The sequence below is a fragment of the Orbicella franksi genome, chromosome 4 (genome assembly GCF_964199315.1).
Source record: "Orbicella franksi chromosome 4, jaOrbFran1.1, whole genome shotgun sequence".
NCBI classification, from domain to species: Eukaryota; Metazoa; Cnidaria; class Anthozoa; order Scleractinia; family Merulinidae; genus Orbicella; species Orbicella franksi.
Genome location: NC_138148.1, coordinates 4065222 through 4084800, shown reverse-complemented (window position 1 = coordinate 4084800; position 19579 = coordinate 4065222). Strand labels below are relative to the sequence as shown.

At 39.6% G+C, this 19579-nt stretch overlaps 1 protein-coding gene across 1 annotated transcript; it reads right to left on the bottom strand.

Moving 5' to 3' along the window:
* Positions 1–10003: 10003 nt before the first annotated feature.
* LOC145486017 (uncharacterized) lies at positions 10004–14022 on the bottom strand. The gene is made up of 2 exons (XM_081464713.1): positions 13427–14022; positions 10004–10431 (listed from the first exon to the last, which is right to left on the bottom strand). The coding sequence occupies exons 1-2, from the start codon at positions 13973–13975 to the stop codon at positions 10078–10080; spliced, it is 903 nt and encodes a 300-aa protein (XP_081320839.1). The 5' UTR covers positions 13976–14022; the 3' UTR covers positions 10004–10077.
* Between the last annotated feature and the right edge of the window lie 5557 nt (positions 14023–19579).

Sequence of the window (19579 nt, the reverse complement as noted above, 5' to 3'; positions counted from 1 at the left end):
CGACTCGCCCGTACCCAGACCTCCGCCGTTTCTGAACACACCCACGAGACCGGCCACTATCCTATCTGGAATGAGGTCAAGTTTATTGATCGAGATCCTCACTGGTTCACACGTAAGGTCAAGGAAGCTATTCACATAAGACTTCACCATAACAACATCAACAGGGATAGTGGAATTGAAATTCCTGAAGCATGGATACCCACGATCAAGAAACACAACAACAGGAGAACGGTACAACAGCGGACCACTGAGGGAACAGCTACTCGCCCGAACAATGGAACAATAGGAGGATCGAAATGCACCAATCACAGCCGACCTTTGTGATATAAATGATACCGTGCAATCAGTCGACCTTATCGCCTGAAGAAGACTAGCAGTAAGCAGTCGAAACGTCGCGATCTACATCTCAGTGACTACATCGTGAGACAAACGATAATACACTTTATTACACCTTTTGCTGTTCATTTACAGAAAATAAACATTCATTTGTGTCCAAGTTTCTTTCATTATGATCATTAAACTCACATTAACACCAATATGACTTTCATTTGCGCGTAAGGAACGTTCAAGAAAAACATTTACATATGCATTAACATTCAAAATCATCAAAAGAAAAACAATACCTTCATTTGACATTCATTGACTGTAAATGTATTTTCATTTCAAATTGTGTTATTGAGTCTTTTGTTGAAAACTGAATGTCGTAAAGTGTAAATGATTGTCGTTTCGTGACAACGAATTTTTTTTCGACCAAAATGAAAATACATTTACAGTCAATGAATGTCAAATGAAGGTATTGTTTTTCTTTTGATGATTTTGAATGTTAATGCATATGTAAATGTTTTTCTTGAAAGTTCCTTACGCGCAAATGAAGGTCATATTGGTGTTAATGAGAGTTTAATGACCATAATGAAAGAAATTTGGACACGAATGTTTGTTTTCTGTAAATGAACAGCAAAAGGTGTAAATGTATTTTCATTTTCGTCGAAAAAAAATTCGTCGTCACGAAACGACAATTATTTACACTTTACGACATTCAGTTTTCAACAAAAGACTTTCAATAACACAATTTGCATGAGAACTAACATTCAATTGCATTATTATGCAACCATATCCATGAAGGTAACAATCTTTAATGCGGCGAGACAAACATTACAGCCATAATAACATTTATTTTTGAAAGATAGAATATCAAATTCGCTGAACGATTTATCCTTCAATTGCCTCACTAGTAAATAGCAAATAGTCTTCGTTGACATCTTCAAAAGCCCTGACTATCCTTTCGCGGTGTTCAAATGCGATTCTATTTCTTCGTGGCATTCCCGGACAAATCGAACTGTCACTACATGTACATGTATGTCACACGTATACTGTAGCGCGCCCTCTGAGTTGTACGCAAAAAGTTTCGTAAGTGGCCGAATTTATATCTGCAAGGGGAGGATTGTGAAATTATGATTTGAAAAAAGTACATATGGTCCCTTGTTCTATAATCAAATTTTCGAGGAAAATTGGGCGAGATATCTCTGTTCAAAAGAATTACGCTAATGAGCGATTGTTTTCTCTTAACGTTAGGTGAAAACACGGTAATGTATGTCTCACCGCATTTAAGATTGTTACCTTCACGGATATGGTTGCATAATAATGCAATTGAATGTTAGTTCTCATGCAAATTGTGTTATTGAAAGTCTTTTGTTGAAAACTGAATGTCGTAAAGTGTAAATGATTGTCGTTTCGTGACAACGAATTTTTTTTCGACCAAAATGAAAATACAATTACAGTCAATGAATGTCAAATGAAGGTATTGTTTTTCTTTTGATGATTTTGAATGTTAATGCATATGTAAATGTTTTTCTTGAACGTTCCTTACACGCAAATGAAGGTCATATTGGTGTTAATGAGAGTTTAATGACCATAATGAAAGAAATTTGGACACAAATGAATGTTTGTTTTCTGTAAATGAACAGCAAAAGGTGTATTTTCCCACTGTGACCAAATCAAGTTTAATGAGCCTGTGCTTAAAACCAGGAACACCAAAATAGCAGCACATCTCTAACCACTTACTGTTAATGTCTCTACTAGCTGTCATCTGTCGAAAATATTATACTGAAATCCAACTGTAAACATGTACCTGCAGATGGCGTAGTGCGCGCGCAAAACAAGTGCGAGATACGCAAATGTTTTACTTACTGGGGAGGTGACCGGAAAAAATTGCCCAAGTCGCGGCGGCCTGGGCAATTTTATCAAAACTTCGAGAAAACAAGTGAAATTAATCCATAATTGCTCTCGGGCCTGTGTGATTACGTATAGAAAACCACATCCGAATAATCACTTGGTTGACAGTGGGATGTATGGTGATGAAGAACTTAGAGTCCATATCTTGTAGATCGTATGTTTGTTTAGGCTACCCGAGGCATATCTCGGTCTTGAGACGTCAGTTTCCGTCGAGGACCCTGAATTCAGAAACAAGTTATGTCTAAAGAACAACCATGCAATGATTTCCGAGTTAAATTCAGAAAACCAGACCATTTCGTCATCTACTTCGAGCACACCAAATAACTTGATGACGTACTCGAGAGCAAAATGTATCAACACAAAATCAGAAGTGAAATGTATAATCCTCGCTCCCGGAGCGAAAATAAGAATTGAATCAACAGCCAAATGTAAATCATTCGTTCTATAAGCGAAATTCAGAGGACTTTAGCCAAATACGAGCTGCGTACCGCGGTTACAAGTTAGTTCCGATTTTTTTAGACCCCTTATATTCACCAGCTACAGGACCTAATCGAGCTGCGGTAGCGGTTTCGTTAAACAGGGTTGACTCAGTTTCACTCATCACATCGTCGATCCCATCTTCTAGTTGTACTGAATACGTCTTATGCATACAGTGGCATACCAGTTGTGCCTTGTAATCTAACACATTTTTATCAGGCTGATTTATTTCTGTACCAAGCTAGCGATACCAATGCAAACTTAACCACAATTTTTCGATGTCATCCTTGGTCGAGCGCTCGTGCGTTTCACCACAATGTTAGCAAGATGAACTCTAGATACTGAATTCTTACCTGACACTTTTGGTTAAAAGTTTGCCTTCTAAATGATAACCCAGCTGAATGCGCCAAAATCAACCTTCGCTTGTTACGACTGCATCTTACTTGGAGATACTGAGATACTAGTAAAATGGATGAAAAGCACAGCCAAACATGGGTCCCTTCAGGGAAATTTCCCAAACGGTGGAAGTTCCGTTGATTCCCTGAATCGAAAGTGGAAGCGGAAGTCATGACGTCACGTATTCTCTCGAGAGACTGGTACAAGAAGAGCAAAAGTATATAAGGGCCTCTTTATATGAGCCCTGTTACAGGGTTGGCTCGGTTACCGGGACCAACTGTTCCGAGACCGCTTGTCGTGGCTTTGTGGAGTCTTGTAACTTTACTACCGTCCTAAACTTCCGATAGTAACGACCCTCGTTACTTTCGGAATTAGCAGTCTTTGGGGTTGTCTATAGCTACTTTCGGGGGGTCGCTACTATCCTCGGGTCGTTACTGCTTTCGGCGAGCAAAAACTGTTATACAAAGTCGGTTCAACTGAGATTTTAAAACGAAAATAAGATAGCAATTACACGCGCTGATTGGCTAAAAATCGTGTTTCTATAACTCGATAGAAACACAGAACTAGCCCGAGCTGTTGATGTAATGATGGCGCGAACAAAGAGAATCTACATTTTGATAGTCAAAGTTAACAAGTTGTTTTACTTTTTTTCGTCGCGAAGTTTTCTAAAAGAAATAGAAAACATGTTCTCTGTGTTTCTATCGAGTTATAGAAACACACGTTAAAGTTTGGGAGAACTCGAAAAAGCTGTGGAAACACTCGCCTGCGGCTCGTATTCCCACAGCATTTCTCGTTCTCCCAAACTGCCAATCGTGTTTCTATTTAACAATTGGATTATGAGCTCTCGATTTCTATGAGGTGGTAGTCGGATGAGGCCGAAGGCCGAATCAACTATCACCTCATAGAAATCGAGAGCGAATAATCTAATTGTTTTAGTAGAATTCTTACTATAATTTACTTCAAATAACGGTTTCCAGTTATTTCTTGACGTATTATGAAACTTTGCACCTGAAAAAGATCGCTCGGATTGAATTGTCCTTTAAAATTGAAGTTGTGTGAACGCGCCCATCAGTTTTTGCAATAATTTCAACTTTTTTGAAAGTCAAGAAACCGTAGATGTCCTTCGTTTAGACTTCTCAGGAATTTAATTATCCATTTGCATCAAACATTTCCTCCAAATCTTTGGAAAAACGAAAAAAACGTCGCCATTTCCTAGACGACCTCCAGCCACACTAATTTAATATCGTTTCCAGAAAAATGTTTTGTTTAAGAAATAGAAAACATGTACCGTATTTCTATCGAGTTTTAGTAGAATTCTACTAGCATACATACGCAAATGCTGTAATCTGATTGGCTGAGCCACTGAACGTTCAGTAGAAATACGGTACATGTTTTCTATTTCTTAAACAAAACATTTTTCCGGAAACGATATAAAATTCGTCATTGTTCCAGTTTCATGTCACTAATTATAACATTATGTGGCCTCTACATGTGTCCAACGTGTTGTCTGTTGTAGGTACAAGTTGTGCAAGTTTCTCCCAGAGTTCTTTTCTGAGCCCTCTAATCACCTTCCTTCCTTTTTTTCACAGTGACATCGTATAAACAAGGAGTCTCTATTCCTCCTCCTTAAGCTCCTTGCACCCACACACACACACCCTCAGGTGCACTCCTGCTTTGACCGGACCCGCATGGGAGAATCAGCCGATTTTTCAATTTCTTTGAAGCTGGAACGTTTCTGTTATTACGTACGTTCCTGTTGAAAATGACATGAAGAGTTTTAAATTTTAATGCGAAGGAAAGGTCATTTTCCTGTTCACTTGACTATTGATTGGAGAAATAAATATACCGTGCTATTAAACCTTGGTCTCGTTATTTTTGGCGCGTAGGTGGCATTGCCGCTACTTTCGGAGTTTGTTACTATCGGAATTTTTACGGTATCAGGCCTGTACTTGATAGAGCTTTTAATAGTCGTTTAAATAATAATTATGTCTAATTCAGATGACAGCGGATGCAAACAAATTTTTAAAATGTAGACTTAAAAAGTTAGGTAACCTTAAAAGATCTTAAAAGAACACAGGCGGAATAGCAATAAAATATTTTTTATTTTAATTTTAGCAAAGGTACAGTGGGTCTGTTTTGATACCGTCGTTAAGCAGATAAATTTCAGTTCAATTGAGATAACATCGAAGTTTAGGAACATCAGTTATTTTGACGTTGTTTGGACTATGAGACTGGATCGCCCTCTGGTAGACCTAAGGGAAAAAAACAAAACGTTTTCCTGGAATCGCGATTTAATAAACATTACTGCTGTTTACAACGGGGTACAAATTTTCCACAGCGTTCAATTGTATTTGCACGTTCCGGTTTGTTGTTGAAGTTATGTTCCTGGTTGGCAAAATACTCTGTGGTTTGAACTGATAGAACTGAAATTTTAGCAATTTGGAGTTAATTATGAATAGCATTGTTTCTAAGTTTGTGTTAGTATCCTCACCTTGGGCTTTGGCGAAGTCTCTGTGACTTTTCACGATGAAAATCTTTTCCTTCATGCAGTTTCTGTCACAAAATTTTACATTATTTTAATGAATGCCACATTTTAGATTAGATATGCCGAAGTTTGTTGCTCATTCACCGTTCACCATTTCTGTGAGTCATCAGTCAGTCAGGCAGTCTCTCTATCAGTCTGTCAGCTGTCTCTGTGTCTGTCTTCTCTATCTGTTTACCGGTTAGTCTGAGGGTGGATCGCGCAGTCAATCAGTCATTCGGTTGGTCGGTAGGTAGGTCGATAGGTCAGTCAGTCAGTCAGTCAGTCGGTCGGTCGGACAGTCCAACAAAACCAAAGTTTGAATACAAGGTTGTGCACCGAATATAAAGTAGGCTATGTGTTGCGTTTCTATACTTACGAAAAGAACGGGTGTGAAAGGATCACCAATGCTCTCAGCTTAAAAGAGGGTTTATAGACCACACAACGGGTCATTCTGGTTAGATAGCTGTGAAAAAAAAAAACAGAAAATGAAAACAGGTCTAAATTAGAGTTACTAGATAATCAAACCAAGAATTCCTTGACGGGATGGAGAGGTAGCAATTACTCGATTTAGTTTGGGCAGCTGTACGTGTTTGAAGGGGTTCAGCTGGGGTTCGAACATAAACTTTCCTACGATCTTTCTCATTTCACAGCAGAATGGTAAAAAATCAGCACGAATGAAGCTGAGTGGGAAGCTTCAATGTCGAATGGCATTCGCACGTCGTCTTGTTGCTTAGAAATTAAGCTGTCAAATGGTGATTGTTCCACCATGGTTAATGGGATGGGAGGGGCTATGAAACCCGGCAAATATCAAAGGAGCAAAAAAAGACACCAAGGTTTATTTTGGAAGGTCTACGACCGTGCACAACCTTTCGTTTTGCGTTCATACACTATGCATGAATTACGTAACCAAAACATTTTTATTGGTTAGTTCCTCAGTACGGAGTAAACAAACTATTGTGTTTTGTGCACGGTCAAGGCCATAAAAGCGAACAAAAACCAACAACAAAGACGTTTGTCGGGTCTCATAACCATTCCCCTCTATTGACTATGGTTCCACTGACTTTGTTTTGCGTCCTAATTAATCGGTCTAGTTCATTTTTATTGTCATGAATTCAGTAGACCATATTCGTATTTTCCGTATGGGACTGGAACTGAGGCCAATGTGAGGAGTCTTTTCAAATACAAATGACATTTATCCAGGCTTTTAATGATATTCCCTAGCATGGGCTTCTATTGCAAGCTAGTTTCAGTCCACGAATATGGCCTGTTCACACGTTGGTTTTTCTTACTTGTTCTTCAAAAACTTGTAAAACTCAGTCGCCCATTTGAGGGATCGCAGCCGACTTCTTCTCTGTTTGACAGCGTGAACTGTGACAACAAACTTCTCTGTTTTAACTTGTTCCTCGGTGAATTTTTGAACATACCTGAAAACATTGCAAATCGTGAAATTTTTTTTTAGATGAACGAGGTCTGAGCAGAAAAACGAGGCGCGCAAAAGCGAGCCATTGTCCATATTTTAGTCATAATCGTCTCCTAATCGACCAGCTTCATTCGCAAATAAATCATGGAACTAACTGGTAATTCGTTCAGGATATCTTTTTTATGAAGTTTTCGTTTCAATATTTGATGATTTTTTTAATTAACTAATTCAAAAATTTTCACAGCTAGGGAGCTTCACAAATGACGCAGGCGAAGCTGAGGACGACGCCTTGTAACAAATAAATTAAACGATGACGTTACTACATTCCTTGCTCGAGTTTTCCTCAAACACAAATCCAAAATGACCGGTGATTGTTGCGTTTCAAATTAAAAGAAAAAATTCTCCGGTGTAGTGTGGACGGAAAACATTTGATGCGTTTATTTTCAGATGAGATTTTCAAATTTCTCCGCCGTAGTGTGGACAGAGCCTAAAGCTCCCGACTACTACTGACTCTGCTACATTGTATAACTTCCTTTGCGACTAATTAAATCGGTTTACATCGGGGAAGCTTCAAATTTCCCTGGCCTGTGAGGATAAGAAATCAGTATGGAGTTTCCCCAGTCGAATCTCAGTTTTGGATGCTGTGCTCCTATGATGTCATACTGCATAATCATCCGAGTACTCTTTGAAGGGAGGATGAGGGAGGTTGTGTATGTGTGCTTTTCGTCTTTTACAGCTACCATGTTTTGAATTTGTTATCTCTTAATAAAATCGCCGTAACAGTAACATGTCTTCATGAAAATTTATGCAAATAAACTTACAAGAACAGACACTCCATGACTTCATTGTACTCTTTTCGTCCTGTAAATTCTCTTTTACTGGGAATCTTTGAAGGATTCACAAGGACAACATCCTCTCCGTCTTTAGTTTTGGTTCCTAAACACGAAGTAAAAACAATTTTAAGGCTTTATTTACACGAAATCTTTTTAAAACGTATGCTCTCTAACTTGGATTTAGAAGTTACGTAATTTGAAACCTTAATCAGTTAACATTTGTGGAGGTGCACAGAACATTTCAGTAGTTATTTGATATGACAGGGAAGAGAGAGAATAATGATTTCAATCCCGCCCCCTTACTCAACTACCCATTTTGACGCGATTGTCTTCATTGATTTCTTTCCTTCGTCAAGTCTCTGTGAAGGCACATAACGACATACACAATCAAATACACTGCTTAAGGCTGCCGCACACTAGCCGATTTTTTGTCGTAGAACTGCAGATTTTTTGTCGGAGTCAAATCGGGTTAAAATTTGTCGGGCCATATCAGCTTCCCGCACACTAGCCGATTTTTTGTCACGACTAACCGGGTTGAGGCTTGGGGCAGAGTCATCCAAAATCAAGACGGTGCCTATTCCACTCACGTGACTCTCGTGACATTTCCTAATTGGTTGAGGCGCGCGCGAGCCCCGACAAGTTGTCTTGATCCACTGCACACTAGCCGACAAGGCCCGACAAGACGTTTTGAGATCTAGCACTGTCAGATATCGCCGAAAAGCCCCGATCTTGTCGCAGACGTGTCTGAATTCACCGCACACTAGCCGACAAGTGAAGATTTTTTGTCGGCCGACAAAGAATAGGCTAGTGTGCGGCGGCCTTACCTCCAAGCACAATAAATTCTTTCAGAGGTGCTAGTTTATCTTCATCCACTGTCTGGTAGCGTTCCTCCACTGGTTGACATGAACCTTTGGCAATACTGGATCCCACTTAAAAGTAAGAAAAATCATAAGAACTTCACGATACAGTAGGGTGTTTAAGAAAACCACGACCTCAAGAGTAACGGGAACCTCTCTAAACAAAAGGCTTAATGAGCAGAACGATGGCTGTGTACGTGCGTTATAATTCTTGGTACATTTATTTGCCGTCCTCTGCAAAACAACAACGTAAAATGACCAAATTCTGCGTTGCCTGAGAAACTGAACCACAACTGCTATTTTTTAAAATTTCTATTTCAAATTTATCGCCGTGGCCTTTCCAGATTTAGTTTTGTGATAGTTTTGAAAGTGATAAACAAAGTGGATGACTTTAGAGTATCGCAAGATTCGTAGGTAAAATATAAATTCATTTTTAATCGAGTCACTTAAACACCCTGGTATTACCTAGACTACGCCCGGCATAGATGAATAGAGAGTTTAAGCAATGACGACGGCGACGGGGACGACGCCTTGTAAAAAGTGAATTTATATTTTACCTTCCAATGCCGCAACTCTGTAAATCAGTTCGGTATGCCTATCGGACTAAAAACCTCAGGTTAAAGATGTAGTGACAGCGTTCAGTTCCAAAAGAAGATACCAAAAATTAGTCATTGCGGTTCGCGTTCTCCAAAAGACATAGAACTTAGTCATTTCACGTTGTTGTTTTGCAGAGGACGGCAATGAAATGTACAAAGATTCAAAACGCACGTGCACAGCCATTGTCCTGAGCAGGTGTTTAGACCGATAAGCATACTGAACAGATCCACGACGTCGCCGTCGTCATTGCTAAAACTCCCTATGATTGGGGTTGGCGGTCATCTTCCCCGGGGGGGGTCCCCTTATAAAAAGAACATGGGCGCTCGACGTACATTTCAGTGGTTAAAATGCGGTTAGGATGCCCAGCCTCAAAAGCTCCACAGCGGGAGCTTTCGTGGTAGCTTTAAGAGTGTTGAGCCGAAAACAATTTGAAAGGAGATATATGAAGATCAACTTTACGAGTAGAACGTATTCGAAGCAGTCATCTTCAGCGCCATTAAAAATTATCATTTATGAATGCGTCAGTTAATGTGTTCTTTTAGTATTGGTACCTCTTAGGGTTGAAAAAATATTTAAGCCACGCCCACAAAACAGGATTTGGTACTTCTCTCTCCGACGAGCACCTATGTCCTAAATGTTATTGTTATTAAATAAGTGTTATTGTTATTGTTATTGTTATTGTTATTGTTTTATATGGAAGTCTTCCCTCGGACCATCTTCTTGACTGGATAAGAAAAGCATTCAAATACCTTCCCTGCAGCCTGTTGATTCATCTGTTGATATTTGCCAAGTCAGCTTCTTCTTTACCGTGTTGTTTTTATCCTCAGTTTTTCTAGCTGTAAAGGATTTCTTTCTCTTCTTTAATCCAGCCCATCTTTTCTGACCACGCTTTTGTGAAATTCTTCTTCGTGATCGGGTGTCTCCTGATGTAACTAAGGACGCTGTCTTTGATTGGTCTGTCGAGCAAATTAATGGCTCAGTTTCTTCGGTCTTTGTTTCGACTTGTTTTGGATCTGGCGCAGTGGAAGCTATCCCGTCAGTGTTTGTTTCTTCAGGAGTGGCTAGCTTGCTGCTGTTTTGTGTTGCGGTTTTCATCTAGTGATAGAATATTGTAACAACTCTTACACCAGGGACAACTCAGTTGCAATATGTAATATCCTTTACATATAAGGCCTTATTGGCTTTCCTGGGCTTTTTCCCCTTTTTCATTGATATGTTGTAAATATATTCAAATGGAAAAAATAAAAACAAACAAACAAATTTTATGTTATTGAACATTTTCGATACTAGTAAGCAAACTTAGTTAGTCTAAATAAGCCGGGCCTATTCCTGTTGAAAATCCAGCCACATCATGAAAAACAGCGTGATTTTTTCTCTCCCTAAATAAATTTACATTGCTTTCAGGTTTTTCTGCCTATCTCTACGAAACTAACGTTACCAAACATTTAAAAATCGGGAGTAGTGATTTAATTTATATCTTGATACCTGCAGAATTGTGGTTCTTATTTGTTCCCGGAGCTAATATTTAAACAATTTTAGCCAATATTAAAAAAAAAAACATTCAGATGGTATGTTATGCATGGACATTGAAAAAAAAATCAGCAGTGGAAACAATGGAAGCAAAGGAAACGCCGTGGCAAGTTTGCTGGTTGTAAGCCGGGTTTCGATGTTCTTTTTTAACGTTTTAAATTAAAGTGCACCTAACCCCAAATTTTTTTTTTCGCTAGAACGAATCTACTTATTATTTGAAATAGTTCTGTAAAAAAATTTTTGAATTCCGTTAAATCCTCGATTTTCTGTGCCACGACGAAATCTCGAAAATAGCTCCAAAACACCGCCATTTTGTTTCACGACCGAGTTTGAGGAGAATGGGTCCAGCGGCTCTTGTGACGTCTACCCAGGGAGGTTGGATATCTCATTTCCTCTCATTTCCTTCAGGATGGTGCAATACACATTCGAAAAGTGCGCAGAAACGCCTTCCAGAGGTGCTATCGGCTGTTGCAGCAATATTCCAGATTTAAAGAAAGATATACTGTACAATTTACTGACGATGATCGGCTAATGGGTCAATAAAGACGTAAACGATGGTTGATTTTGTCGAACCGAAACAAGCGAACTGAATCTGTGAGAACCATTGAAGAACTCTCACTGGAATTTGTTCCGCAGACTTTCGAACTCTATTTTCATAAATTTTCTACTTAAAGCTAACCAGCAATTTGTAGAAATACTACCTACAACCTATATCTTCCAATCCCGCAGTATTTATAACATAACCGGCAAAGTTGTGTGATCCGGTCATGATCAAGAAGCGTTATACTGATATGTAAATAGATCGCAACTGTACGCCGCTAAGGCCCGGTTCATACGTCGCATTTCTGCCGTGTCGAATTCAATTCAACGAATTAAATTCGACAGAAATTCGACGTCTGAATCGGCTGCCGCATTTCTGCCGCACGTTCGTTGGTCTTGTCGCATTATCCGACAGAAATGCGACACCGATTCAGACGTCGAATTTCTGCCGTGTCGAATCTAATGCATACATTATGTTAATGTATTGAGCATGCGTAAATGTCTTCCCGCTCAAGAAAAAGAAGAAACTTGGCCATTCTCGACCCAATGCAACCTGAACATATTGCAACACATGCTGCTCCGTTGTCAGCCTTCTCCTTCTCGTTCCATTGGCGGTCAATTTTTTGCAAAATTAAAGTTCTTCGTCGCTCAGTATTTTCGTCCGCCATATTGAATACCCTCCGTTTAAAACATTTCCCGCTGGCCGACATACCCGACAGTACAAATTCTGAATTAAGTGTGACACAAGTGCGACGTATGAATCGACAGTCGCAATTCTGCCGCACTTAATTGAATTGAATTCGACACGGCAGAAATGCGACGTATGAACTGGGCCTAACCAACACTTATTTCTCTTTCGATTTAGATGAAAGTCGAAGATTAATCCTCTAGAATTACATGATAACAAAATTGTTAGACTCACAGAGTTTTTCGAAGGTTTGGAAATCAGCAGTGCGACAAAGATTCTGTGCAATAGCGTCGAAAATATGACCGCGTAACATTATCTGCGGACCGCTTAGGGAACACATCCTTTTCGCTTATCCGACGAATTTCACTGCAAACTTTGAGAACAATTTACATTGGTTATTTGGAGTTACGACTTAAAACGTGTGACAATGTGAAATCGGTAATTATATGAAATGTTTCCTTCCGCCTTGCTTCCCGCAGCTTCAAAAATACAGGTCCAAACAATACGATTTTCAATCGATCGAAGCCAATGTTTTGGAGGTCATCAAGTCTCGAAAACTGCAACACGTACGTCGCTCTTATAAACATGAAGCATTCAACTGAAAGTAAAACACAAACTGGATTTAACAGAACCTTGACAAAATACATTCTCGGTAAGGACAAATGTAAACGGGCTATAAACACGCGTGGGAATCTTATGTTTAGTTGACGAAATTACCATCCAAAGCAGTCCTTGAGTTTTCTTTCCTGCTTTTCGTTTGCCTGCTCCTCCACTTCGTATCTAGCTTTCCATTCCTAATATACAAGCAGCTCGTCCGCAAAGACGTCTTCCCCGTCGTCGCTTGAAATATTGTAAATTGCTCTTAAAGCTCTAAGCAGTGAGTTCACAGTTGTCGAACGTGCTCGATCGAAGTTTATTTCGGAGCCTTCCGAATCGAAACTTAACTCTGACTCCAGTGACGAAAAAGAAATGATTCTGAGACAAAACTTGGACGTTTTAGTCCCAAAATACATCGGAACGATTAGTTTTGCGTTCTATTTTCTCGAGCAAATACAGAGAGTTGACTGAGGCGCTATTGTGTTTGGTTCCTGGGTAGACGTCATCAGGTACCGCCGCCCCAGACTCCCTAAAACGCGGTCGTGAAACACTTAATCGCGACTTTGAAAGGGCATAGAAAATTGAGGATTCAACCAAATTCAAAAATTTCTTCGCCCAAATGCTTCAAATAAAGTCTAGATTTGTTTTAGCGAAAAAAAAATTTGGGGGTTAGGTGCACTTTAACAACGTGGTCAAGAAGACAAAATTCAGAGTCTGTTCCAATAATAATTGTACCTTCTCCCACGGATCAGTGGGGGTGCAAGCCATTGAAATGTTTCCCAGATTTGTCCGACTACTACTTGGTTCATTGGCCCAACTAGCTTGTCGGACAAAGTTTTCGTAGCAACCGATGTCAGCAAACACATCCTGGACGATATTTTTTGCCACTTGTCTATAAGGATCTTCACCTTTCGTAGACTGCACAGTAATACCGGGCTTTGTCTTGACATAGCCATGAACAGAATTACCATCGCTCAAAAGTTTTTTAAGGCCAGCATGGTTTGAGTGAGCTAAAATTAGTGCCGCAGTTTCTGCAACACTGTGACGTATGCCACCAAGTTTTTCATTGGCTATATGTTTGTCAATCAAGCTCTCTGCGATGGGTTTTTGTGTCTGCAGCTTTTTATCTTCATTGGAGCGTTTTGTAAACGAGCAACAATGAGAGTCATTTTCAATTACCAGTGCGTTACGTTCACTCGATCTCGCTCCTACGAGTTCTTGGTCTTCTTTTGCAGACTTCGTAAAAACTCTGTCCCTCTGGCTAGAGCCTGGTAATTTCTTCATGGCTTCATGGCCTTCATTTACTTTTAAAACAACCTGTTTAACTGGATGCCCCGTTATATTTTCACCATCTGCGGCGGCTAGTTCCGCATTCTTGTCATTCCATTGAAATGTCTTCTCTTCTACAACAGGCGATGTGTTTTGGCATAGTTCGTTCTTGCTGTCCACGGAAGCTTGGTTAAGCGGTTTCTCAAGAGTCACAGGTAAAACGTTTGCAAATTCTGCCTAAGGTATAGATAAAAAAATCCCAAAATGTGTACGTTGTTATGGCATCACACAGGCACAACAAGAACCCAATCATGTATTGAAGGTACACTTCCGTGAAAGGTTTATGCGCAATGGAAAGTTAGAACTGGTTATGATTTATTTGCGATCGCGCGTTTTCGTGTCTTGTTTGACTGAAATGTAATTTGAAATTCATGCTTCTGATTGGATAAACAGCACAGGAGAGAAATCCTTCTGGTAAATTTAGCCCTTTGCAGGTGAGAACTGTCTTTTGGCCCTCATTACTTTGTCATCGTATATAACTTTGAGAAATACGTTTTTTAGACTTTTGTTTGTTCACAAATGGCTTTAAAGTCAAACAAACATATTCTTCTGTATTTACTAAGGTCTCTGATCCGTAAAACCTACCGGGCTAATTATAGATACAAAATATAAATTTGGGGCTTTATGCAGTAAAACGTTTCTCTTCCTTATTAACTCTTATTATCGTTTACATGATTTTTCATGCTTGAAAAACCGTTGTCATGGTTGTTCTTTTGAGTTTTCCTTAGTTTACGACTCAATGCTTACAATGCTCAGAATTAAGCAGGAGACGTACAATCAACGTATAAACATGGTTAGTGCGTTCGTCTCTGGATCAAGCGGTCCTGGTTCGAGCCGTAGCCGGGGACGTTAGAGAGCTTCAGCAATAATAAGAAAACCACGACAGCGACGGCAACGTCGCTAAACAAAAGGTTTAATGAGAAGAATGGCTGTGCACGTGCCGTTATAATTCCTGATACATTTCTTTGCCGTCCTCTGCAAAACAACAACGTGAAATGGCCAAATTCTGCGTTGTCTGGAGAACGTGAGCCACGACGGCTAATTTTCTAAATTTATATTTCGAATTTATCGATGTTTCCTAGATTCAGTTTCAGATAGCTTTGCTAGTGATAAACAAAGTAAATGACTTGGTACCGCGAGAGTAGTAGGTAAAACATAAACTCAATTCGTCATCGGCGTTGTCCTTAGCGTCGCCGTGGTGGTTTCTTAAGCTCCCTATTGTGTTGTGTTCTCGGGCAAGACACTGTACTCTCCGGATCACAGGGCCTCTCTCGTCCCTCGTGTATAAATGGGTATCAGCGAATTTAAAGCTGGGGGTAAACCTGCGATGGAGTAGCATCTCATCCAGGGGAGAGTAGAAATGCTCCTAGTCGCTTCGTGCTACAGAAACCGAAGATATAAGCGCCGGCCTGATGGGCCACTTGGCTCGCATGTAGAAAACGAATAAATTCAAATTCTTCCTGGCGATATTCACCAACTTACTTTTTGTGCAGTAGATTGCACGAGTTTCACTATCCGTTGAACTCGCTCCTTTATCTTTTGACCTTGTTCTTGGGGATCCAACTCCGAAAACTTCTCCGCGGCATGTTCATCATTTGTTGATTCAAGAGTAGAGCCTTGATTCTGATCACTTGAATCCAGCGAATCTTTATCTTCACCAATACCATCAACAGACTGTTTTATAAGTCGCATTCTTTCCGTAATACTCTTACAATGTAACTGCACATTATCAACAAACTCTGTTCTGCTTTTCTGATGGAAAGATTCTTGACGGTCTCTAATTGGACAGTTTGACGTGGAAGCAGATTGCTCGGCTCCGATGTCGCCGTCTGGTCTGTTAGACTGCAAGGGAGTTAATCAGAGCAAAGAAAGCAGTGTGAATAAAGAGTTGATTGTGAGTTTCAGAATCTTTGCCTGTGTTTATGGAATTCTCATCTGGACGTTTAATGGTGTTTTCAGCCAGGGATGGCGTGGTCAAGGCGTGGTTTAGGAAGCTTTATTTGAAATCTGGATGTCCCTGGTTCAAATCCTGCACCCTACCGCTAAATGAACTGATTTCTCGGTAGCCCCGAGTTCAACTCCGCGACCGCATTGTGTAAATAGTCAACTGGTCAACCTTTCAGTAGTTGGGATTCTTAATAATTTATGTTGTATTTACAATATTTGTGTAATTACTCTATTAACAGTGTTCTCAATTAGCACAACATTGCTTCATTAAGTTATTTATTTATTTATTTATTTATTTATTTATTTATTTATATCTTTACAGTAGGAACAACAGGTGAAACAACTAAAAAATGCCAACTGATTCGAAAGAAACAGTTTTGGACTCAGTTGTGTTATTGAACTGATTGTAGGGGTGTGAGTGATCAGATTTTACATAGTGATTGTCTCTGTACAAAAACAACAACAACAGAAGCCAAAAAGGATTTGACAAAATTTGCCCACAAAATCCTCTAAAACTTCCAACTTCAAAAACCATCCCGTTGTTTAATTGCTATTTTTGTTCTGAGTAATACAAGTCACTAAACTTCAGCACAGAATTTTTTTTTCTTTCAAATAAGCACCTTACCATGCTATGCATCTCAATTTTATGCATATTCCTTTGCCGTGTTTTCTCCAATGGTACGTACTACCTGCAATCCGATCTCCTCATTTGCTCTGGCGTCCTTATGTAATTTTGTATGTCCGCGTTGGTGAAGACCAACAAATTGAAGTATTGCTAACATTAATTTACTTTGGCAGTGACTATCATGGCGAAATTTTTGTCATAAAAACAAAATAAGTCTTGATTTGGCTGATGGTCGGCTTTAGGTTTCTATATTGTGAAACTGTTGAAATAATTCTGTACAATACAAATATAAAAGCTATAAACTCTAGTTTCTCACCTCCATCTTCTTACGTTTACACTGGAAGCACAGTTGAAGTGGTTTTGCTATTACGCTGCAATATTTTTAGACAAAACAAATTTTTGTCCAACGGAGTCAATCTTCGTGCACCTGAAATACAAAAGCAGTTTCGTAACAGTAGTGCCACATTCCCAAGCGCGCGCTTTATAATTTGTTCTCTTTTCTTAACGTTTACCTAAAGGTAGAAAGTGTTACGTTGTTGACACCACCGGAAGGCGTTAAATCTATAATTTGTGATTCTCAAATCCTAATCCGGCTTAATGCGAAGGTTGCTAAAACAAAACATGTGCTAGTTTTTTGTCAACAGTTTTGAAATTGCAAGGTCTTGTTACAAATTGCATATACATGGAATGAAGTGAACAAATCTGGATCATTCCAGATAAAGCTGAAGTGAAAGTTAACATGAGAAAATTTTACACCCAAGTTGTTCAAACAAAATAATTCAGTATACTGGTGTTGCAGTGTAGGAAGCTATTAGTAACAAACAATGAAGCTTTGCAGCCGAACCGAATTTACCGCAAAAAAGACTCTAATTTTTACTTATTTTCTAGAGCAAAACTACAGTCGAAGTTCGTGCGGTTTTGATCAAATTGATTTAGGAGGTTTTGGGAAACCGTTTGCAAACGGAAAGAAGTCGAAATGACCAGGTAAACCTTTTCCTTTTTGGCACAATTCTTGAAAATTAGCGAACTGGGAAAGTGAAGAAAATTGGAATACTCTCGTCTCGAAACAGCAGTTTTTGATTGAAAATCCGTCTTGGCGAACATGTCGTTTTCTAGGGTCGTCCTCTATTGAATTGAAACAATTATATTTCCAAAAGGTCTAGATAGCAGCAGACATGTAAAGATTTTAAGGAAAACGACCAATTTTTTAAGTTTGCAAGACATGTTTCGACAGAGCTTCTGTCATCTTCAGTTGAATGAATGATTACAAAGCAAGTTGAATAATAAGTAGGCAAAAATGCTAATTAAGACAAATAGTAACAACAGAACGTGAAAAGGTGTAAGTTAAAAGGATAATTTTAGATTTACATGGTGTAATTGCTGATTGAGGGAAGGTAGTTCTTTTTGAATATGAATAGCCTCCTTTATCTTGAGTTGAAAGCTGGTAGTGGCGTGATCTAAAATATGAAAGCAGTCTATTGAACACAATGAGCGACAACGTTCAGAATTCTGAAGATGTTTGAAGATGTGAGAGGCCCTATCAACGGCTAAGTGCTCACGTACGCGTGTGGAAAAATGTCGGGAGGTTTCGCCGACATAACAGCACGTGAGCACTTAGCCGTTGATAGGGCCTCTCACATCTTCAAACATCTTCAGAATTCTGAACGTTGTCGCTCATTGTGTTCAATAGACTGCTTTCATATTTTAGATCACGCCACTACCAGCTTTCAACTCAAGATAAAGGAGGCTATTCATATTCAAAAAGAACTACCTTCCCTCAATCAGCAATTACACCATGTAAATCTAAAATTATCCTTTTAACTTACACCTTTTCACGTTCTGTTGTTACTATTTGTCTTAATTAGCATTTTTGCCTACTTATTATTCAACTTGCTTTGTAATCATTCATTCAACTGAAGATGACAGAAGCTCTGTCGAAACATGTCTTGCAAACTTAAAAAATTGGTCGTTTTCCTTAAAAACAATTATATCAAGTTAAAAAATGTCAACCTTACCATAGCCATCATTAGAACTCCATAGGAGCTGTTTCACGCTGCTGTTATTGGGCGTCGAGAGGTAATTATATAAAACAAGCACCGCGCCGGCTTATAATATGACTTCTAGTATACAGTAACCCTTCAACATTAAGCAAATTTGTTACAGTGAGCAATCACTGCAAGCATTTTTTCACTGGTCTGTTCAGGTTGGTGGATTGTTTAAACATGCTTTTCTGCCTTTCTCAGTCCCTGGTTACCAATAACCCGCTGCAGGTGACTCAACCTCAAAAACCTGTCTCGTGGTCTACGGTATCACGTTCGACATTTCAAAACGGAACCAACCCCATCGTTGGTTAACCGGGAAGACGTAACGTTTGATTAAAGACAATATCCTCAATAGTAAAACAGCCTTTATGGGATTCAATTTCCGATAAATAGTAACAACAGTTTCAAAAGTGCTTGGGCATGGAATGAATTGCGGGTCGTTTTGCTCAGTTCTCGACTGATGAAGAGTCGGGAGACCCACTTAGGGAAAATGGTGCGACATTCAGCGCTTGTATAATGATAAATGAAAAAAACATTCGTAACATTACAGCGGCCTCAATGGAAAAGGCATCCTGAACATCGAAATTGCTCTCGTTTAGAAAATGAGTTATTAAGTCCCTATTGTTTGCGATGATGCTTCAATCTGGCTTCCTCGTAGCCAGAGACTGCGTTACTCTTACCCAGCGGAGTAGGCAACGATTTTTACGATAGTTTGTCAAGGGTAGCGTGGACGGAAGCGTGGACTTTTGGGTACGAGGTAGCCTGTAAGCACGCACTCGGGTTTCTGACTTTTTGCTTTGGTGCGCGAGCGAGCTCAAGAACGACGTGCGCGCGAAGCGCGCCGGCTCCTCTCGCCTGCTTGCAGGCTAGGTACGAAGACCGCTGATGGTACCTTCTGTACCTAGAGGGTAGGTATCATTAATTTAACAGTGCACACACTTTGAT